The sequence below is a fragment of the Peromyscus eremicus genome, chromosome 9, assembly GCF_949786415.1.
Source record: "Peromyscus eremicus chromosome 9, PerEre_H2_v1, whole genome shotgun sequence".
NCBI classification, from domain to species: Eukaryota; Metazoa; Chordata; class Mammalia; order Rodentia; family Cricetidae; genus Peromyscus; species Peromyscus eremicus.
The window spans coordinates 69,189,534-69,211,504 of record NC_081425.1 but is presented as its reverse complement, the minus strand read 5'-3'; the positions used below and the strand labels follow the sequence as shown (position 1 = coordinate 69,211,504).

At 41.3% G+C, this 21,971-nt stretch overlaps 1 gene segment (V, D, J or C); it reads left to right on the top strand.

The window, feature by feature from the left end:
* Positions 1-93: 93 nt before the first annotated feature.
* On the top strand, positions 94-21,673 carry LOC131919010 (T cell receptor alpha variable 23/delta variable 6-like). The segment is given in 3 exon segments: positions 94-181; positions 19,951-20,001; positions 21,393-21,673. Coding segments are annotated over 3 exon segments (420 nt in total).
* The last annotated feature ends 298 nt before the right edge of the window (positions 21,674-21,971 follow it).

Here is a 21,971-nt window from a genome sequence, read left to right as displayed (position 1 = left end):
ATAATCTCACTACAATAAATACAGTGGGATTCTCCCAATCAGCAACTATACCATGACAAATCCAGTAAGTACAAGATAGCAGCAAGCAGGAGAATGGCCAGCAGAAGTAACGGGCTTTATGGAGACACCCCAATGGCGGCATTGCCTCTCCATAATACACTCATCCTAGCTGTGCTCACTGGTGAGTGTTACTCCATAAGCTTCATTGGTGACTGCAGCTCCTCCTACATGGTCACCACTAATACACACAGATAAGTGTAGTTCTAAACCCTCATGAAAAAAGCTTCACTTCGAAGCACAGAGGGGCTACTATAGTCATAGACAACTGCTCAAAAATCAGAGAATAAATATTGTAAGTTCTCTAGTCCCAGTTAATTCATCTACAATGCAATCCCTACACATGAGGCTCAGGGAGCACCACAGAGGAGGAGCAGAAGAGCCAGAGGACCGGGATACCACCTGAGAGGATGACATGAGGGAGAAAACTTATTGTCAACGTGAATACAAATGGGCACAAACATTATGGAAATCAGTATGGAGTTTCCTCCAAATTCTGACCACAGATCTACCACAAGATCTAGCTATGCCAGTCTTGGGGAATTAACCAAAAGATTCTCCATCTTTCCACAGAGATGCTTGCTCCTCCATGTTCGCTGTTGCCCTATCCATAATCACTAGGAACTGGAAACACTCCAGATGTCCATCAACTGATGAGTGAATTGTGAAAATGTGGTACATGTACACAGTAGGGTTTTATTCAGCTGATAAGAAAAATGAAATTATGAAATTTTCAGGTAAATGGGTAGAACTGCAAACAGTCATCCAGAGCAAGATAACCCAGACTGAGAAAAACAGAGTATTTTCTCAAGTATGTGAATGCTAGCTTTTAATATGTGTGTTTCATTTGAAATAACCATAGATGTTAAGTATCAATAAGAAGCCATGAGGGAGGAGGGGATCTTCAGAGGAGGGGGAAACAGAAAATGACTTCCATAAAAGGGCAAATGGAATGAGCAGGATTAATAGATGAGAATGAGAGGGCAGGGTAGAGGGAGGAATATGGGATAGTGATAACTAACACTACAGACATTTTGAACAAAACAGTATGGAAAACCTTTTATAGAAACTCATTGAAACACATATTCCAACCAAATCGGGGACTAGCAATAATCTTCGAGTATAAACACACACTCAGAAGGCAGTTCGATATGACCATTTAGCAAAATAATAATAGTAGTTTCCTCCTAGTACCTAAGGCCTCCTGAACCATGGGATTTTTGACCATGTCACTGTACTAGGCATGAATTCCCTCCTGTTGATTAGGCTTCAAATCCAATCAGAAAGCACTGTTATTCCATAGTAGTCAGGCCACAATTACACCACTGAGCACATATTACCTGGAAGTTCAGTACTGTAGCATGCAGGGTCCAGCTCTGGTTAATACTCTTGGGACCTTTCTTCCCCAGCAGCCTGCGTAGGACCTTCCAGCTAAGAAAGCTAAGCAACAAAGAGGACTTTCCTCAGTCAGTTCAAGGTTGATTTCTCTACGTCATGCAACTGTAGAATGTGGTGGCTTTAGCCATAGTCTCTCACCATCTAGTTATAGTGGGTGACCAAGAACCATGACAATATCCAGTGCTGTTTTGTATACTTCTGAGGCCTCCCTGGGCAATAACTCCCATGCCTGATACTGAGATTGTTGTTTAATAAATTCATCTAATTTCTCCAAAGCTAGATTTATGCATGTAAAAGACCATAATATGAATACTGATGTGATAAATTGTTATATTAAGATTTCTTTGTAGAGCCCTTCTAGCCTGACCAGGAAGGATCCCCTTCTCCAAGACCCCTGGCAGACGCTGCAATCTCCACGCCCTGCCCCCATGCCCATCGGCCCAAACCCCAAGCCTCTTCCTGAGACTTAGAGGCTGGCCCCCAGTTCCCATCTTGCCCCTGACTTCTCTTCTGGAGCACAGGTGAGTGCCCTAGCTGGGCCTGGACCCAATCCCTGGGCACCAGCCACTCTGGGGAAGACCTGCCCAACTTGGCCCCAGGTTCTGGCCACTGGGCAGGTTCCCTTCTAGCCCCACCAGGAAGGATCCCCTTCTCCAAGACCCCTGGCAGACCCTGCAATCTCCACGCCCTGCCCCCACGCCCAGCCGTCCAGACCCCAGTCACTTCCTGAGATTTAGAGGCCGGCCCCCAGCTCCCATCCTGCCCAGGACTTCCCTTCTGGAGCAGAGAGAGAGAGAGAGAGAGAGAGAGAGAGAGAGAGAGAGAGAAAGAGAGAGGGAGAGAAGAGCTCCCATCCTGTCCCAGACTTCCCTTCTGGACAATAGCTCCCATCCTGCCCGGACTTCCCTTCTGGACAAGAGCTCCCACCCTGCCCCGGACTTCCAATTTGGACAAGAGAGCTCCCATCTGGACAAGAGAGATAGACTTCCTGAATCTGTCAGCTCTGTCTGAATCAAGTGTGTGGATAAGGCCAAGAATGAACCACATGGAGATGGGCAGACGTCAAGGCAGAAACACATACAACAAAATGAATAACAATACAGCATCACCAGGCCCTAGCCCTCCTCCAACACCTAGACCTGAACATCAGAAATTGGAAGAAGCAGAAGAAAACAGCTTTATGAATGACATCATGAAGAAGCTAGAGGCTTGTGTAGAGGAAAAGACAAAAAAATGGGAAGAACGCTGTAAACAACTAGAGGAAAGGACAAACAAATTAGAAGAAATCAATAAAGTCCTGGAAGAAAATAATAAAGTACTGAAAGAAAATCAAGAAAAATCAATGAAACAAATGAAGGAAACAGTCCAAGACCTGAAAAGGGAAATAGAAAAAATGAAGAAGACACAAACAGAGGGAATGCTGGAAATAGAAAATCTGAGTAAACGATTGGGAACTTCAGATGCAAGTATAATCAACAGAATGCAAGAGATGGAAGAGAGGATCTCTAGCATTGAAGATACAGTAGAAGAAATAGATTCATCAGTCAAAGAAAACACTAAAGCCAACAAAGTCATGACCCAAAATGTCCAAGAAATTTGGGACACCATGAAAAGACCAAACCTATGAATAATAGGGGTAGAAGAAGGAGAAGAATACCAACTCAAGGGCACATAAAATATATTCAACAAGATCACAGAAGAAAACTTTCCCAACTTAAAGAAGGAAATGCCTATGAAGATACAAGAAGCCTGTAGAACACCGAACAGACTAGACCCCCCAAAAAAGCCCCCTCGATACATAATAATTAAACAACTAAACGTACAGAATAAAGAAAGAATATTAAGAGCAGCAAAGGAAAAAGGCCAAATGACATATAAAGGCAAACCCATCAGAATAACACCTGATTTCTCAATGGAGACTTTGAAAGCCAGAAGGACCTGGACAGATGTAATGCAGACACTAAGAGACCATTGATGTCAGCCTAGATTAATATACCCAGCAAAACTTTCAATCAGCATAGATGGAGTGAACAAGACATTCCATGACAAAGCCAGATTTAAACAATACTTATCCACAAACTCAGCCCTACAGAAAGCACTAGAAGGAAAATTCCAACCTAAGGAAGTCAGATACACCCTCGAAAACACAGGCAACCCCAACGAAGGGAAGTACACACACATCACCACCAAAAAATAACAGGAATGAACAATCACTGGTCATTAATATCCCTCAATATCAATGGACTTAATTCACCTATAAAAAGACATAGGCTTACAGAATGGATAAGAAAGCAGGACCCATCTTTCTGCTGCATACAAGAAACACACCTTAAATTCAAAGATAGATACTACCTAAAAATAAAAGGCTGGGAAAAGACTTTCCAATCAAATGGTCTTAAGAAACAAGCGGGTGTAGCCATCCTGATATCCAGCAAAATAGACTTCAAACTAAAATCAATCAAAAGAGATCAAGAATGGCATTACATACTCATCACAGGAAAGATCCACCAAGATGAAGTCTCAATTCTGAACATTTATGCCCCAAACACAAGGGCACCCACATATGTAAAAGAAACATTACTAAAGCTTAAATCACATATAAAACCCCACACATTAATAGTGGGAGACCTCAACACCCCACTTTCACCACTGGACAGATCTCCCAAATTGAAACTTAACAGAGAAATAAAGGACTTAATTGATGTCATGACTCAAATGGACTTAATTGATATCTACAGAACATTCCATCCTAACAAAAAAGAATATACCTTCTTCTCAGCACCCCATGGAACCTTCTCTAAAATCGACCATATACTTGGCCACAAAACAAATCTAAACAGATACAAAACAATTAGAATAACCTCCTGTGTTCTATCAGACCACCATGGTCTAAAGTTGGATTTCAACAACAACAAAAACTACAGAAAATCTACAATCTCATGGAAACTGAATAATACCCAACTGAATCACCAATGGGTTAAGGAAGAAATAAAGAAAGAAATTAAAGACTTCCTAGAGATCAATGAAAATGAAGACACCACATATCCAAACCTATGGGACACTATGAAAGCAATACTAAGAGGGAAATTCATAGCACTAAATGCCCACGTAAATAAGTTGGAGAAATCTCACACTAGTGTCTTAACAGCACACCTGAAAGCTCTAGAACAAGAAGAAGCAAAGTCTCCCAGGAAAAATAGATGCTAGGAAATTATCAAAGTGACAGCTGAAATCAATAAAATAGAAACAAAGAGAACAATACAAAAAATTAATGAAACAAAGAGTTGGTTCTTTGAGAAAATCAACAAGACAGACAAGCCCTTATCCAAACTAACCAAAAGACAGAGAGAGAGCATCCAAATCAACAAAATCAGAAATGAAAAGGGGGACATAACAACAGACATTGAGGAAATCCAGAGAATCATCAGGTCATACTTCAAAAACCTCTATTCCACAAAACTGAAAACCTAAAAGAAATGGATAATTTTCTGGATAAGTACCACATACCTAAGTTAAATCAAGACCAGATAAGCTATTTAAATAGTCCAATAACTCCTAACGAAATAGAAACAGTCATTAAAAGCCTCCCAACCAAAAAAGCACAGGACCAGATGGTTTCAGTGCAGAATTCTCCCAGATCTTCAAAGAAGAGTTAATACCAATACTCTCTAAATTGTTCCACACAATAGAAACAGAAGGAACATTACCAAACTCCTTCTATGAGGCTACAATTACCCTGATTCCTAAACCAAACAAGGATACAACAAAAAAGAGAACTACAGACCGATCTCCCTCATGAATATTGATGCAAAAATACTCAATAAAATACTGGCAAACAGACTCCAAGAACACATCAAAACAATTATCCACCATGATCAAGTAGGATTCATTCCAGGGATGCAAAGGTGGTTCAACATATGAAAGTCCGTCAATGTAATACACCATATAAACAAACTCAAAGAAAAAAACCACATGATCATCTCACTTGATGCAGAAAAGGCCTTTGACAAAATCCAACACCCCTTCATGATAAAGTTCTTGGAGTGATCAGGAATATAGGGAACATACCTAAACATAATAAAGGCAATTTACAGCAAGCCAACAGCCAACATCAAATTAAATGAAGAGAAACTCAAAGCAATTCCACTAAAATCAGGAACGAGGCAAGGCTGTCTGCTCTCCCCATACTTATTCAATATAGTACTTGAAGTTCTAGCCAGAGCAATAAGACAACATAAGGAGATTAAGGGGATACAATTTGGAAAGGAAGAAGTCAAGCTTTCCCTATTTGCAGATGACATGATAGTATACTTGAGCGACCCCAAAGATTCCACCAAGGAACTGATACAGCTTATAAACACCTTCAGCAACATAGCAGGATACATGATCAACTCAAAAAAATCAGTAGCCCTCCTATATACAATGGACAAAGAAGCAGAGAAGGAAATCAGAGATACATCACCCTTTACTATAGCCACAAATGACATAAAATACCTTGGGGTAACACTAACCAAGCAAGTGAAGGACCTATATGACAAGAGCTTTAAGTCCCTGAAAAAAGAAATTGAAGATGTCAGAAAATGGAAAGATCTCCCATGTTCATGGATAGGCAGAACTAACATAGTAAAAATGGCAATCTTACCAAAAGCAATCTACAGATTCAATGCAATCCCCATCAAAATACCAACACAATTCTTCACAGACCTGGAAAAAATAATACTCAACTTCATATGGAAAAACAAAAAACCCAGGATAGCCAAAAGAATCCTGTACAATAACACAACCTCTGGAGGCGTCATGATCCCTGACTTCAAGCTCTACTATAGAGCTACAGTAATAAAAACAGCTTGGTACTGGCATAAAAACCGACATGTGGACCAATGGAATCGAATTGAAGACCCTGACATTAATCTGCACACCTATGAACATATAATTTTTGACAAAGAAGCCAAAAGTGCACAATGGAAAAAAGAAAGCATCTTCAACAAATGGTGCTGGCATAACTGGATATCAACATGTAGAAGGCTGCAAATAGATCCATATCTATCACCGTGCACAAAACTTAAGTCCAAGTGGATCAAGGACCTCAACATAATTCCAACTACTCTGAACCTGCTAGAAGAGAAAGTAGGAAGTAGTCTTGAACACATTGGCATAGGAGACCACTTCCTAAATATAACACCAGTAGTACAGACACTGAGAGAAACAATCAATCAATGGGACCTCTTGAAACTGAGAAGCTTTTGTAGAGCAAAGGATACAGTCAACAAGGCAAAGCGACAGCCTACAGAATGGGAAAAGATCTTCACCAACCCCACATCTGACAGAGGACTGATATCCAGAATATATAAGGAACTCAAGAAATTAGACATCAAAATGCCCAACAGTCCAATTAAGAAATGGGCTGTAGAACTAAACAGAAAATTCTCAACAGAGGAAACTCAAATGGCTGAAAAACATTTAAGGAATTGCTCAACATCCCTAATCATCAGGGAAATGCAAATCAAAACAACTCTGAGATACCACCTTACACCTGTCAGAATGGCTAAGATCAAAAACCCTGAAGACACCTTATGCTGGAGAGGATGTGGAGCTAGGGCAACTCTCCTCCACTGCTGGTGGGAATGCAAGCTTGTACAACCACTATGGAAATCAATATGGCGCTTTCTTAGAAAATTGGGAATCCATCTCCCCCAAGATCCAGCTATACCACTCTTGGGCATATACCCAAGGAATGCTCAACCACACCACAAGAGCACTTGTTCAGCTATATTCATATCAGCATTGTTTGTAATAGCCAGAACATGGAAACAACCTAGATGCCCTTTAACTGAAGAATGGATAAACAAAATGTGGTACATATACACAATGGAATACTACTCAGCAGAGAAAAACAATGACATCATGAGGTTTGCAGACAAATGGATGGATCTAGAAAAAATCATCCTGAGTGAGGTAACCCAGACTCAGAAAGACAAACATGGTATGTACTCACTCATAGCAGGATACTAGATGTAGAAGAAGGATGACTGGACTGCTACTCACATCACCAGGGAGGCTACCTGGAAAACAGGCCCCCAAGAAAGACACAGGGATCGCCCAATGACAGAGATATGGAATGAGATCTACATGAACAGCCTGGACATGAGTGGGGATAGTGAAGGGCGAGGGTCAAGGGAAAGAGAGCGGGGGGGGGGGGGGGAGTGGGAGATCCCAGCTGGATCAACAACAGAGAGAGAGGAGAACAAGGAATAGGAGACCATGGTAAATGAAGACCACATGAGAATAGGAAGAAGCAAAGTGCTAGAGAGGCCCACAGAAATCCACAAAGATACCCCCACAACAGACTGCTGGCAATGGTTGAGATACAGCCCTAACTGACCTACTCTGGTGATGGGATGGCTAAACACCCTAATTGTCGTGCTAGAAACCTCATCCAACTACTGAGGGATCTGGATGCAGAGATCCATGGCTAGGCCCCGGGTGGATCCCTGGGAGTCCAATTAGCAAGAATGAGGAGGGTTTATATGAGCGAGAATTTTTGAGACCAAGGTTGGATAAAGCACAAGGATAAATAGCCAAACGAATGGAAACACATGAACTATGAACCAATGGCTGAGGGGTCACCAACTGAATCAGGCCCTCTGGATAAGTGAGACAGTTGATTGGCTTGATCTGTTTGGGAGGCATCCAGGCAGTGGGACCGGGTCCTGTGCTTATTGCATGAGTTGGCTGTTTGAAACCTGGGGCCTATGCAGGGCCGCTTGGCTCAGCCTGGGAGGAGGGGACTGGACCTACCTGGACTGAGTCTACCAGGTTGATCTCAGTCCACGGGGAAGGCTTTGCCCTGGAGGAGATGGGAATGGGGGGCGGGATGGGGGGAAGGTGAGGGGGGCGGGAGGGGGGAGAACAAGGGAATCCATGGCTGATATGTAGAACTGAATTGCATTGCAAAATAAAAAAAATTAAAAAAAAAGAAAGTAAAAAAAAAAAAAAGAATTGCCTTTAATAGTACTCTAAACTGCCTTCACTAAAGTACTGAATAAATATTTGTTTATGAAAACAAAAGATTTCTTTGTAGAACACATACGTGATAAATTACCTAGATTGGAAGAATATTTAATGTGGGGATAATGAAGCACATGCTCCAGAGTCCCTTACCCAAACTGGCTCAAGGTCTAAGGAGAGCCCAGTGATGATTAAATTGTCTTCAGTTTTAAGTGGTGTTCAAAAAGTAAAATATTTTGAAGACTGTTCATCACCAAATACCCCTCAATTACAATTTTCACCTGCCAGTTGGTGATAAAGTGGCCATAAATATGTCTTTGATCTGGCTAGGATGAATGACTGAGTTGGACTTATTCACGTGACCCACTGTCATTCATTGTACACATAGAAGCTGCCATCAAGATTTCGCAGCCTTTAGCTAATGCTGTTTTACATTGTGACTATTTGCTTGTTGGTTCCTTAACTCAAAGTCATGTTGGTTTATCAACAGACAGTTTCTGGTGTTGGAATCTGTAGCTCCCCTCTCTATATTGTTGAATATAATACAGCTTCCAATATTCTTTACTGTTCTAACTGCTTGCTGCTGCCATACTGGGCACACTGATCTGTCTAAAGAGGATTCTGTCCTTTTTGTTCTTCCTTTAGCACAAAATTACCTCATTGAATGTTACCTGTTAAGGATCTCAATGACTTCATTTTGATTGATACCACACACAGAGACTACAGAGAGAGGGGTGGGGTAGGGACAGAAGGAGAGAGGAGGAGAGGGGGAGGGAGAGGAGGAGAGACAGGGACTTATTCCTCCAATTAACACTCAAAATACCTTGCTAGAGGGAGAACTGTGGTAGTCTAATTGGAATGCAACGCTCATAACTCCTGCCCTCTGGTGTCCATGCATGGCATAGTCTTCTCAGTGGGAAAGACGTAGACTGTGCCAGGTGACAATTCTGAATTATGTTATATTTTATAAGTCAAGGGACTGCATAGTTTACTAAGTCTTTCATCGTGTTGAATTTGAGTTTCAGTTCATCAAAGTGAAGACTGTCTGTAGCAGACTTGCTTGTTTGTTTTTTTATTGTACTTTTATAAACTATTCAAATTTGTACTTCTTAGTTTACTCTTCATGTAATAACAAATCTACAATATCCCTAGCAACATCAATCGCATCTTTTTCTTGGGTATTTTGATGGCATTGTGTAGAAATCTGGTAACTATGCAGTGTTCTGATTTCTATGTCCCTGGTACTTGTTTTAAATATGTAAAGATTCTGTAATTTTCTCACTCTAAAGTATCATATTCTCCCATTTCAGTTCATAACTTTGTATTCTTCTTTTCTAAAAACTCACAAGTCTCTACTTAGAGAGCATTAAGCTTCCTCTGTGCGTGATCAGAAAGCCTTAGAATTCACATTCAGAAGTCAGCAAAGACAGGGGGAAGTGTACTGCCCTTGTGAACTTGTTATTTCTCAATTGGGCCTCTAGAGGACACTCCTTTCTAAAAGGTAAATGATGTTTTCATAGGTTAGAATAAACACACAGAAACCTTCCTTCTCCCCTACCCTGTCACACCCCTCTCCCCTTAGTGCCTCTCCTGCCCCCTTTGACATTACATTACCTGTGTTCTACTACCTTACCACTTTCTCCTAAGCTCTTTCTTCTGGCCCTCATGATCCTGTTCTGGCTTCCTTGCTTATGGAGGGGAGAGGGATTTAGTGGGTTCTGGGAGGAGTTGTAGGGAGAGCAGGGTGGTAGTGGTGAGCATGATCTGAATACTTTATGTTCACAGATGAAGTTACTGAATAGTTACTTTTTAAAATCTTTTCCACTGCTCTGGTAGGTGTTCTAACAGAACATACTTTATGCAGATGCCAGAGACAGGCTAAGGGAAAGACAGTGTCTCTTCCTCATTGTCTCTGTATTGTCCCGATGACAAAGGCATTTAAACCTCCTTAAGTCAGAGCAACCCCTGCCTACCTCTCCCAGTCCTCATGCTGTTCGTGTTTCATTTCCAGTCTCATTTCTCCAGCAATTGTCTTCACAGTGAAAACTTTCAAATGCATTCCTCTACTGTTATGAACTCACGTGCATTGTTCCAAGCAGTCACCATGTGCAACAGCACACCACCGCTGCTGCCCCTGTCGCTCTGGAACGCAGGACTCCTACATTGGTTTTCGCCATTGCACTTCCTTCTTATGCTGCCATTGAATGTTTTCTGTACCCTGATAGTGGGTTTCTCCGGTGATGCAATAAATCATATCAGGCCAAATTAATAAGATCAGTTTTAATGTGAGCAAAGCAGCTCCTGGGTGACTCTTGGAAAGGAAGCAGGAGAGAAATCATATTGCAGGTCTAGAGACCTTGTCGTAAGTACCCTGTAGTTGTGGTCTTGAGCATCTCTAGGAGAGGAGCCGACCCTTGGTGGGCTTTCTGAGGGGCAGGATCTGGAATTGGAGGAGTGGAGCCTGAGCAGAGATTCCCAACAGTAATATTTAAAACAATATTTGGAACAAACCTTTACTGGTGCAGGAGTATCCTAATTTTTAAAATGATACTAAAACTATTAAACCATTACATCTATACTTACTCTATCATGATGCTGTTTGTTTTGCTACTGCAGTGATTTTACTTAAATTATTTCATGGGTGATGATTCTTTTTATTTTTCAATGTGTATGAGAGTGGGTCTGTGTAAAATGTATGGTACTTGTGTACAGGTTCTCAGGAGGACAGAAGAGATTGTCAGGTCCCAGGATCTGGAGCTACAGACAGCTGTGAGCCACCTAAAGTAGATGCTGGGGAGGGACCTAAGGCTTCTTGGAAGGATAAGGATCCTTATCTGCTGAGCCATCTCTCAGGCCTCAGTAAAGGGTGTTTTGTCAGAACATGCATCTGTTTCCTGAGCTAAACCTTTAGCTGTTGCTTCTCTGAGTGTGCCTGGCTCTGTGTGTTGCTGAGGCTTTTTCTGCTAGGGAGAGGCTGGTCTTCTCCTGCTTCCTGGATCCCTAACCCCACACAACCCCAGAGTCATCTCAAAATGCCCTGCCCCCACTGCACTCCACCCAGACTCTCAGGTAGGTCTGGTCTGGGAGGAGCTTCAGGCTCAGAAGGCTGGGAGGGAACTCTGCAGTGTCTGGCCTGGCAGGGTTCCTGGGTGGGGCTGACTGGTGGCAGGAGGAGGGACATTCAACAGCCATCCTGACACCACAGCCCAGGCCTTGGTTCCTTGCTTCTGTCTCCAGCAGCCAGACAAGCACCATGAAGAGGCTTCTGTGCTCTCTGCTGGGGCTGCTGTGCACCCAGGTTTGCTGTGAGTCTGGCTGTCCACATTCAGGGACAGAGAGGATTCTGTCAGCACATGGGGGGTGGGGAAGCAGCTCAGGAGTCCTGCAGAGCTCCCATCTTCTCAGAGGACATGGCGTGTGTTCAGGGTTCTGTGGATGCTCAGTGACCCCATCTATGTCTCTTTCTCTGTTTCTAACCAGGGGTGAAAGGTCAACAAGTGAAGCAGAGTCCTGTGTCCTTGGTTCTGCAGGAGGGAGAGCGTGCAGAGATGCAGTGCAACTTTTCCACAATTTTGAGCAGTGTGCAGTGGTTTTACCAAAGTCCTGAGGGACATCTGAAGAGCCTGTTTTACAGTTCTTCTGGAACAAAGCAGAGTGGAAGACTGATGTCCACAACAGTCAATCAGGAACGTCGCAGCTCTCTGTACGTTTCCTCCTCTCAGACCACAGACTCAGGCACTTATTTCTGTGCTATGAATGCACAGTGCTCCCCACACACCTGCAGCCAGTACACAAACCTTCAGCGGGGTGGATGTGGCTCTTCCCTATCATGAGACATCAAAATTTCACCATAGTACATCTGCTTGATTTAATATCCGTTTTCTGTATAGAAAGAGTTTTAACTTCTGGTAAGCTTTTGGCTACGTAGGTTAAGGATTTGGGTCTTTAAATTCTCAATATATTCTCCCTCCTGAATTATAAATATCCATCTTAGAACTAATTGAGGACTTACAAGTAACATTTTACAGATGAGCATATTGTATTTATGTGGTTTGGAATAAATATGATTATACACATATGTGTAACAATGATTAATGAAAGAAATAGCCATAAAGTTGAAAGAGAGCAAGGAGGGAACACAGGAAGTTTTGGAGGGAGGAATTGACATGATTATATTATAATCTCAAAAATAAAGAAATGATAAAAATGAATGAAAGAAAACTGAAGTTTATGATTTAATAATCACCATGTATACAATTAGTCTATATAAGGGGTCAATAAATTTGACATGAATTTCAAACATTTGCTTATTTTATAAGCTTTATTGTAAATAACAAGCAATGTCATCTCCTTTTGTCTTATGACTGGCTTCTCTCATTCTCCAGAATGAGGTAGTTTTTGGCTCAATAGAAAGATAGGGAATCCTGGGTATGCATGGAGGAAAGTCTGGAAGGGGTAGAGAGAAACTAGGCTATAGCTGACCTCAACAAAGACACATTCACATTCCATATCAAAAATATTGGCTCCAGAGGAAGATTCAATGCATTTCTTTCTTCAAGGCATGGTCTTCTAAGCTCAGGACACTGTTGAGTGAAGACCTTATTTGTCTACAGAGGGGCAGTGCTGCTTCAGAGCAGGTGAAGGTTGTGGCTCTTACAGACACTGCTCAATAAGCTAGAGATGATTATTTAAAATAACACAACCATTATCTCCTCCGCCCTTAAGTTTAACTAGAGAAGAAAACATGCATCTGCCTAGCCTTTTACCTATATTATACCTGAATATACTGGGCCCATAGTGAGGACAAATAGGAATTTGCAAGTGAACACAATGAAGATATATGCCATCCTTCATGGCTGGGGCCAGATCACATCACCTTCTCTAATGTACATTTCTAAGTTTGTCACCCACACTTGGTCTGATATACAGTCACCCTGATATGACCTGTACCTAGAATTACATTATATATCCTTTCCACTGGGAAATCTACCCATGGTTTGAAGCCAGCTCAGTCTTCTCCATCAGGATCTTCTCTGACTGGATCAGGAAGCAGTGTCCACACTCTTCCTTCATCATCCTGTCTAGACACACAGGTGTCTTCGGTAGGCTTCAGTTTTCTGTTCTTGAGTGCTGAGACAAGAATGAAGATAGAACAGTGTGTGTCATGAAAGACACCCGAGCACTACTGTAGAGTAGGCAGTTAGACACTCAGCAAATACACAGAACTTCTTCCTCATCCTGTTTACCTTTTTCAGTTTTATGTCCCTGTTTTCAATCATTTGATATTTTAATAGCTAGTGAAAACTTCAGAAATAAGAAGTCCATTTGATATAAATACCTGTCATTCCTGGTACTATCAGAGATCCCCCACCACTAATTGTGATCTTCTTTGTTCTGCATCTCCCTGTTGTCCATGTCACTGGTCTGTTTTCATTGAGCAGCCGTCTGTGTCATCAGAACGACTGTGCAGGCATCAGTGTTGTGTGGTGCTGCCATTTAGATATGCATAAGAAAAGGCAAATGTATTTCATTTCAGTGAAGGAGTTAAAGCTTTTCAGGGATGCATATGTATGTATAGAAGAAAACACAATGTGCATGTGGCTCAGCAATGTTTGTGATTTGAGGCTTTAGGACATCATGGAAGGTACTCCCCATAGATGACAGAGTGGAGTATACTGGACAGATGTCTGGCTGAAAGGAGTAAAGGAAAAAGAAAAGACACCAAAGTGTAAAAAAAAAAGAAATAAAAAATCCCTAGGATGCTGAAGTATAATCTATTTGGATAGAATTTTATTATTTTCTTCCTTCCTTCCTTCCTTCCTTCCTTCCTTCCTCCCTCCCTTCCTTCCTTTCTTTCTTTCTTTCTTTCTTCCCTTCCTTTCCTTCTTCCTACCTTCCTTCCATCCTTTTCTTTTTTTGTCTTTCTTTCTTTTTTTTTTTTTTTTTTTTTTTTTTTTGGTTTTTCAAGACAGGGTTTCTCTGTGTAGCTTTGCGCCTTTCCTGGAACTCACTTGGTAGCCCAGGCTGGCCTCGAACTCACAGAGATCCGCCTGGCTCTGCCTCCCGAGTGCTGGGATTAAAGGCGTGCGCCACCACCGCCCGGCTTTTTTGTCTTTCTTAAGACAGGTTCAGGTATTCAGGCTGACTTCAAGCTTGTTACATAACAAAAATGTCTTTCAATTTCTGACCTTTCTGCCTCTGACCTCCAAGTGCTGGAATTAGACATGTGCACCATGTCCAGTTTATGCATGATGGCAGCCAAATCAGGGTCTTGGTAGTGCACTCTACTGATTGAACTACAACCTCAGTCCTTTCTTGGAGACTTTGTGGAAAATGGACCATTGTCTGCTGTTGGGCTGAGACTGAACCTGTGATGACGTCACATATACAATACAACCCTCTCTGCTGTAGCTTCCTCACAGTCCTTTAACTCCTATTATTTACAGCACAGAGGCGCTCTACTTTAGCACTTGATGTTTCAATTATTCACCACTTCCACTTGATGCCTTCTTGAAATCAACATATAAAGCCAAACTGATTTTAATGTTTGTATTTCATTTATGAAATTGCATATGAGGAAGATAATAAGTGTTTATTTGAATTTTTAAAGGTGTGTGTCCTGTGAGGTTGCAGAATGTTTTCCATCCTCTCACTTATCTGAAGATGCAAGCCTTTCCTGTATAGTTATTCTACTAACTTCTAATTTCTTTCCCATAGGTGTATTCTTATATGCATTTAGTTAACCTGGTCATTATTTTATAACAATATAATGAAATTTCAATGAATTCAATCAATTATTTGTTTTTTTTTCTGTGAATTTTTATTTTATTTTATTTTATTAAAAGATTTTTTAATTCATTTTACATACTTACCACAGATTCCCCTGTCCTCCCTCCTCCTGCTCCCCAGCCTTCTCTCCAAATCAATCATTTGTAAGGCCATGTAAATCATTGAAATGCAAGCAATGACTATAAAATTCAAGTTCTCTTAGGTGAATGGAGCATATATTCTCTATGTTTCACTTATATATGACTTTGTCTCATAATGGGATATTATATTCATTGTGTGTCTCGATATATCTTATTAATATTTGCAATAAAACCCAAATGCTCTGGGTCTGAAAAGATGGCTCTATGGTCAAGCATACTTGGTGTACTCATGCTCACCTTGCTTCTCCATGCTAAGATTTTGTCTGTCTTAGGCTTGTACAGGCTTTGTGCAGACTATCATAAAAACTGTGGCTTCTTATGTGCACCTGTCCTGCTATATCCAGAAGATACCATTTCCTTGTAATCATCCACCACCTCCAGCTCCAACACTCTTTCTGCTTTTTCTTCCACAGTGATCCCTGAACCTTGGGAGGAGGGATCAGCTATGTGATGTAGATGTCCCATTAGGGCTTTCCATTCTACAGTCTCTTATTATTCTATGTGTATTAGATGATATGAGGCACAGTGTCAGCCATCTACAGTGATTAGTTTCTCTAATGAGTATTGAGATTACCATTAATCTATGTGTACAACACTAAGTCATTAGGAGTTGGATTTATACTATGTCCATTTAGTAGACTACTAGTATTAAGTTCTCTCCTAGGACATGATATGCCTAGCCAGAGATTCTTGACTTGATAATGGTGCCAGGTGTGGATTTCATCTTATGTAGCATTATCAGAGAGTGGTTGGTTACTACCAAGATGTTTGTGCAGCTACTGCACCAGTGGGCATGTCTTTCCAGCCCAGTTCTTATCGTTGCTCATGGTGTTCACAGCTGGGTGAGACAGAGGATTGCTTTTCTCCTCTGGTAGCATGCATAGCACATTCCAGCAGTATGAAAACCATCTGGTAGGGATGAAGTTTCCAGGTCACTACTAGCTTACTTTGTCCATACTCTATATTGCAAGTCTGGGATATCTTCAACAATAGGTGCTTACCACCAAAAAACCAATAGCATTTTTAATGTCCTCTAATGTTCAAAAGAGGTTGTCTATGGGACTACACTGGCCAAGAGTTGTGGGTGTTCTTTGTTTTTTTTTTTGTTGTTGTTGTTATTTTTTTTCAAATTGATGCAAACTAGAGATACTCAGGAAAAGATAACCCCAGCTGAGGAATTGTTCTCTTCAGATTGTCATGTGAGCATGTCATGGAGTCATTTTCTTCATGTTTGATGTTGGAGGACCCAACCCATTATTGGCAGTGCCACCCTGGTCTGATGGTCCTGGGTTGTATTAGAAATTAAGCCTAGCATGTCATGGACTGTGAGCCACAAATTGTTGTTCCTACATTTTTTCTGCTTCAATTCCTTCCCTGACTTCCCTCAGTGATGGATTGTAATCTGGGAATGGTACCATATAAAATACCTTTCTTCCTCAAGATGTTTTTGGTCAGAGTTTTATCACAGCAGCAGAAAATAATTAATACAGAAATTGATATTAGGAATACAGGCAGTTGCTTTGATGAACCTGACCATGCCTTTGGGGGAGATTGTGGAGGTGTTTTGGAACTTTGGTCTAGAAAAGGCCATCGAGTGCTCAACATTTAAAGAGTTCTTCTGGAAGGTTAGAACATAAGAATGTTATGAGAGGTATAGACAATGGAGGCTGGCTATGAAGCATAAGAGAGCAGCAAAAACAGTTATTAAGACTGTTGAGATATTTTGAATTAAGAATCTGTCAAAATGAAACTTTTGCTTATTGAACAATTGATCCTGATTACTTGGTGCTGAAGAATTAGGTTTAATGAATAAGGGGCTAGCTAAACTGGAGCAAACCTCATGGGAATTATCTTCTAACATTCAGCACACAGAAGCTATGGTCTGGGGAGGTCATGGATTCACTTCAATCCAGAAACCCAACTTCACAATATGTAAGAGTCCCCCATGTGATGCAGGTTTTGGCAGAGAGGAAGCTGCAGGACTGAAGGAAACAGGAAGAAGCTGAAGCTAGGTGCTGTGAATTTGCTGTGTCTGATTTAAGTGTGTCCTGGTTCTTACCTCATGGAATAAGAAGTTTGGGTGTGGTGGTGCATACTTTGATCCCAGAACTTGGGAGGCAGGGGCAGGGGGAGCTCTTTGAGTTCCAGGAAAGCCTGGTCCACAGAGTGAGTTCCAGGACAGCCAAGGCTACATCGAGAAACCCTGTCTTGAAAAACAAATAAATAAATAAAAACATAAAAAATAAAGTAAGTAGAAGTTTGTAACTATTTTGGATTTTACAGGAACTCACAGAAAACATTACTTAAGTTAAAATACTTCCAATTTATTTTGGTATTTATTTATTTATTTGTTAGATTTTACATTCTGCCCTCAGTTTCCCCTCCCTCTTCTCCTTTAGTCCCTCTCCTCCACCTCCTCTCTCCCCCTCCCTCCCCCCATACACTCTTCCTCCTCTGCTTCTCTTTAGAAAAGGGCAGGCCTCCCATGTATATCAATCAGCCTTCCCATATCAAGTTGCAGTGAGACTAGGCATCTCTACTCCAGTTAAGGCTGGAGGAGGCAACCCAGTCTGAGGAGTATGCTCCCAGAAGCAGGCAACAGAGTCAGAGACAGCCCCTGCTCCGACTGTTAGGAGTCCCACAAGAAGACCAAGCTATAGAACTGTAACATAGATGCTAAGGGCCTAGTTCAGTCCCATGCAGGCTATCTGGTTGTCAGTTCAGTCTCTGTGGAGCCTTTCTGATGACAATTGAGCTAGACACCAATCTGTGAGTATCACAGAATATCATTAGTTATCATTTCATTGACTTTTTTTTTCTTTTTTTTTTTTTGCATGTCGTGTTTGGTTCTGTCTAGGCTGTTCAGTCTCTGGGCTGTGGCCCTCTAGGCAGTGTCCAGGTGGGCTCCCTCTCATTGTATTTGTTTCAAGCTGGACCAGTATTGGTTGGCCACTCCCACAATTTCTGTGCCATTTTTACCCCAGCACAAACTGTAGGTCTAAGGATTTGTGGATGGGTTGGTATCCCAATCCCTCCACTGGAAGTCTTGTCTGGTTACAAGAAGTGGCTGGTTCAGGTTCTGTATGTATGCCCTATTGTTAGAGTCACCCTCATAGATTCCTGTGAGTTTCCATTGTACTAGGTTTCTAACTCATCCCAGAGATGCCCTCTTCTGGATTCCAGTTGTCTCTCCCAGTACTCTCTCCAACCATCCTCCCTACACCTGATCCATCTTGTTCCCATCCCCAACCACACATCTAGACCTCTCATTTTGTTCACTGGTGATGTCTGTTCTATTTCCCCTTCATAGTGAGATTCATACCCCAGATTGCATTGATCCTTCCTTCTCTGAGTCTTTGGATTGTAGCATGGTTATCCTTTACTTTACAGCTAATATCCACTTGTAAGTGAGTAGGTACCATGTTTGTTTTTCTGAGTCTGGGTTACCTCATTTAGGATGATCTTTTCTAGTCCCTTCCATTTGCAAGCAAATTTTATGATGTCATTGTTTTTAACAGATGAGTGATACTCCATTGTCTAAATAAAAAAATGGTTATTTAAAAGTTGTACTATTGTTTATATTGTGATACTAAAATAAGATCTTGGGGATCAAAAATAGTGGAAAGATTTTGGCTAAACAATGCTGTTTTATGGATCAGATTGATAAGGGGTAAGTTGTGATGGTTAATTTTTTCAACTTGACACAAAGTAAAGATACCCAGGAAGATGGAACCTCAATCAAAGGATTTTATTTGTCATGCTTATTTGCAAGAATGTTTGTGGACATTGTGTTCTTTAACAATTGACATGAGAGGGCCCAGCCTCACTGTGGTCATTCTCGTCTCTGAACAGGAGGTCCTGTGTTATATAAAAAACAAGATAATCAACCGTGGGGGAGCAAGCCAGTCAGCAGCTGTCATGTATGTTTTCTGCCACTGTTCCAGCTTGAGTTCCTGACTTGGCTTACTTCAGTGGTAGACTATGATCAGAAATGTAAACCAAATAAATCATTTCCTTCCTACATTTAATCTGGTCATTATGTTTATTTATCTTACCAATAGAAAGCAAATTAATTCAAACACCAGAAGAGGTAACTCTTTTCTGGCACAGGTTTTTATATATATATATCACCTGGTATCTAGTAGATTTATTCTTGTTGTAAGGTAACTCCATCTTAACTCCTTTCATGTATATGCATGTAAAAGCTTCTAGGATGAAGAAAAATTTAAATTGATCTGTTCTTTATTCACACAGTTACCATAGTCATCAGCACACAATAATTGTACAAAGTAGTGGGTTTGTTGTAAAATTTTAGTATATGCATTTGCATAGATTTCCTCATATTTATTTGTCTTCCCCCTCTCTTCTTCTCTCCCTTCCCCTGTTCCCACTATCTCTCTCCTTACACATTTATATTACTTTTATTTTCAGATCATCTTTACTTTCTTTTTCTTTCTTTTTTTGTTAGTTTTCACATATGAGAACATGTATGTATTGTGTATTTTTTTGGGTCTGCTTTATGTTGCTCAATATCATGTCTTCATCTGTTTTCCTACAGATGGCACCAGTGCATTCTTCCTTGTGGCTGCATATTACTCTGCTGTTTCAGGTACAATTTCAGGTAGAAGTAGGCAGATCTCTGTGAGTTCAAGGCCAGCATGAGCTACACAGCACGTCCCAGGACAGCCAAGGCTACACAGAGAAATCCTGTCTCAAAAAACCAACACACACGGGAAGGGGGGTGTCAAGGAGAATTACGTGGGCCCTACAAAGACTTATTAACAACGCTGCAGATACTTCAAATGAGAACGTGTAAGTATGACTGATGCCAAAACAGACTTTAGAGGATGGCCAGCAGTGCCCAGGAAGTCAGCAGGTAGGTCTATCCAGATGACTCTCATTCTGTTTGTAGGTTCATATCCCACAGACACGTGTGAGGGCACATGTGGAAGGTAACTGTAGCAGGGCAGTCATGGAAGCCTGTCTGACGGGGGAAGGGCAGAGGATAAGGCAGACTCAGACTCTCATCCTGGGTGATGGTTACTGTATGTTTATTTTCCTCTGAGATATTTGAATACTTATGCATTTTCCTGCTCACTTATGTTTCTGTATTTGTTTATATCTATGTTGTATTTCATGAAAAAACAAAAAAGGAAAAATTGCTTAGTTTTGAATATTGACTGGTGGTACCTAGGTTCTATCTACATCTTGGCAATAGTGAATGGTGCTGTCATAAACACCAATATGCAATATGTCTTTCTTATATGATGACCTCATGTCCCCTGGATAAATGCCCATAAGTGGTATTAGCTGGATTGTTGGTCTTTCTTTTCTTCTTTTTCTTCTCTCTCTCTTTCTCTCTTTTTTCTTCCTCCCTTCCTCTTTCTTTATTTCTTCCTTTCTTTCTCTCATTCTTTCTTTATTTTTTTCCTTTGTGTATTTCAGAAAATTCACACTGCTATTCTTGGTGAGTATGTCAACACACATTTCTACAAACAGTGTATAATGGTAGAATTACAATGAGAGGATTTCTGCTTCTCAATGACTGTTTTTGCAGCAATAGTAAATTTGAACAAAATTGGAGAATACTTCCTATGTCAGAAATAGCTTTAGACAAAGTGTTTGTGAGAGGTGGAGCCTGTTGAAAGAACTTAGTGCCTGTGAAGTTACAGTCTCTGTTTTAGGGGAGATAAAAGGCCTTCATAGTTCTCCCCAAGATTCAGTCTAGAAGGAATGGACAAGATCCTGAAAGCATCATTTTTGGTCCTAGCCCTTCACCTAGCCTGTGAGTCTTAGAGGAGAAACTTCAGATATGGGATTAATGTGGATACATGAGGGAACTGGGGCACCAGCCAAAATCATAAATGTTAAAAGCGTCAACACCAAGTACATACCCGGGAACCTAATGACATTTATTATTTCTCTACACAGGGGTGAGTGGCTAACAGCAGGACAGACGTGACCAACAGCAGGTGAGACAAATTCCCCAATCTCTGACAGTCTCGGCAGGAGGGACTTCAGCTCTGAACTGCACTTATGAGAACAGTGCATTTGACTACTTCCCATGGTACCGGCAATTCCCTGGTGAAGGCCCTGCACTTCTGATAGCTATACGTTCTGGGTTGAATATAAAGGAAGATGGAAGATTCACAGTCTTCTTCAGTGAAGGCACGAAACAGCTCTCCTTGCACATCACAGATTCTCATCCTGCAGACTCAGCCACCTACTTCCGTGCAGCACAGTGTTCTCCAGGCACCTGCAGCCCATACCCAAACCTGTAGCTGGGGCTCCACCAAAACCTTGTTGTGGGGCTGAGCCTGGCAGAGGTGCAGAGGGATTTTATTTGCAGGAGCAGGTGACAGGTGATACAGTGAATATAAGGATCAGACTCATTCAAGCCAGAGACCTAGCTAGGTGAAGTCACAGCTTGCTTTACTCTAGTCTCCCTTTGTACCACTGGAGTTATACATGTATTTCCTTAACTAGCTTAATTCAATTGTTTTCCTGAGTGGTTGTACAGATAGTTCTCTGTGTGGATGGATTGTACCAAGTGGAAATTGTAACATCCCCATCTTCCTA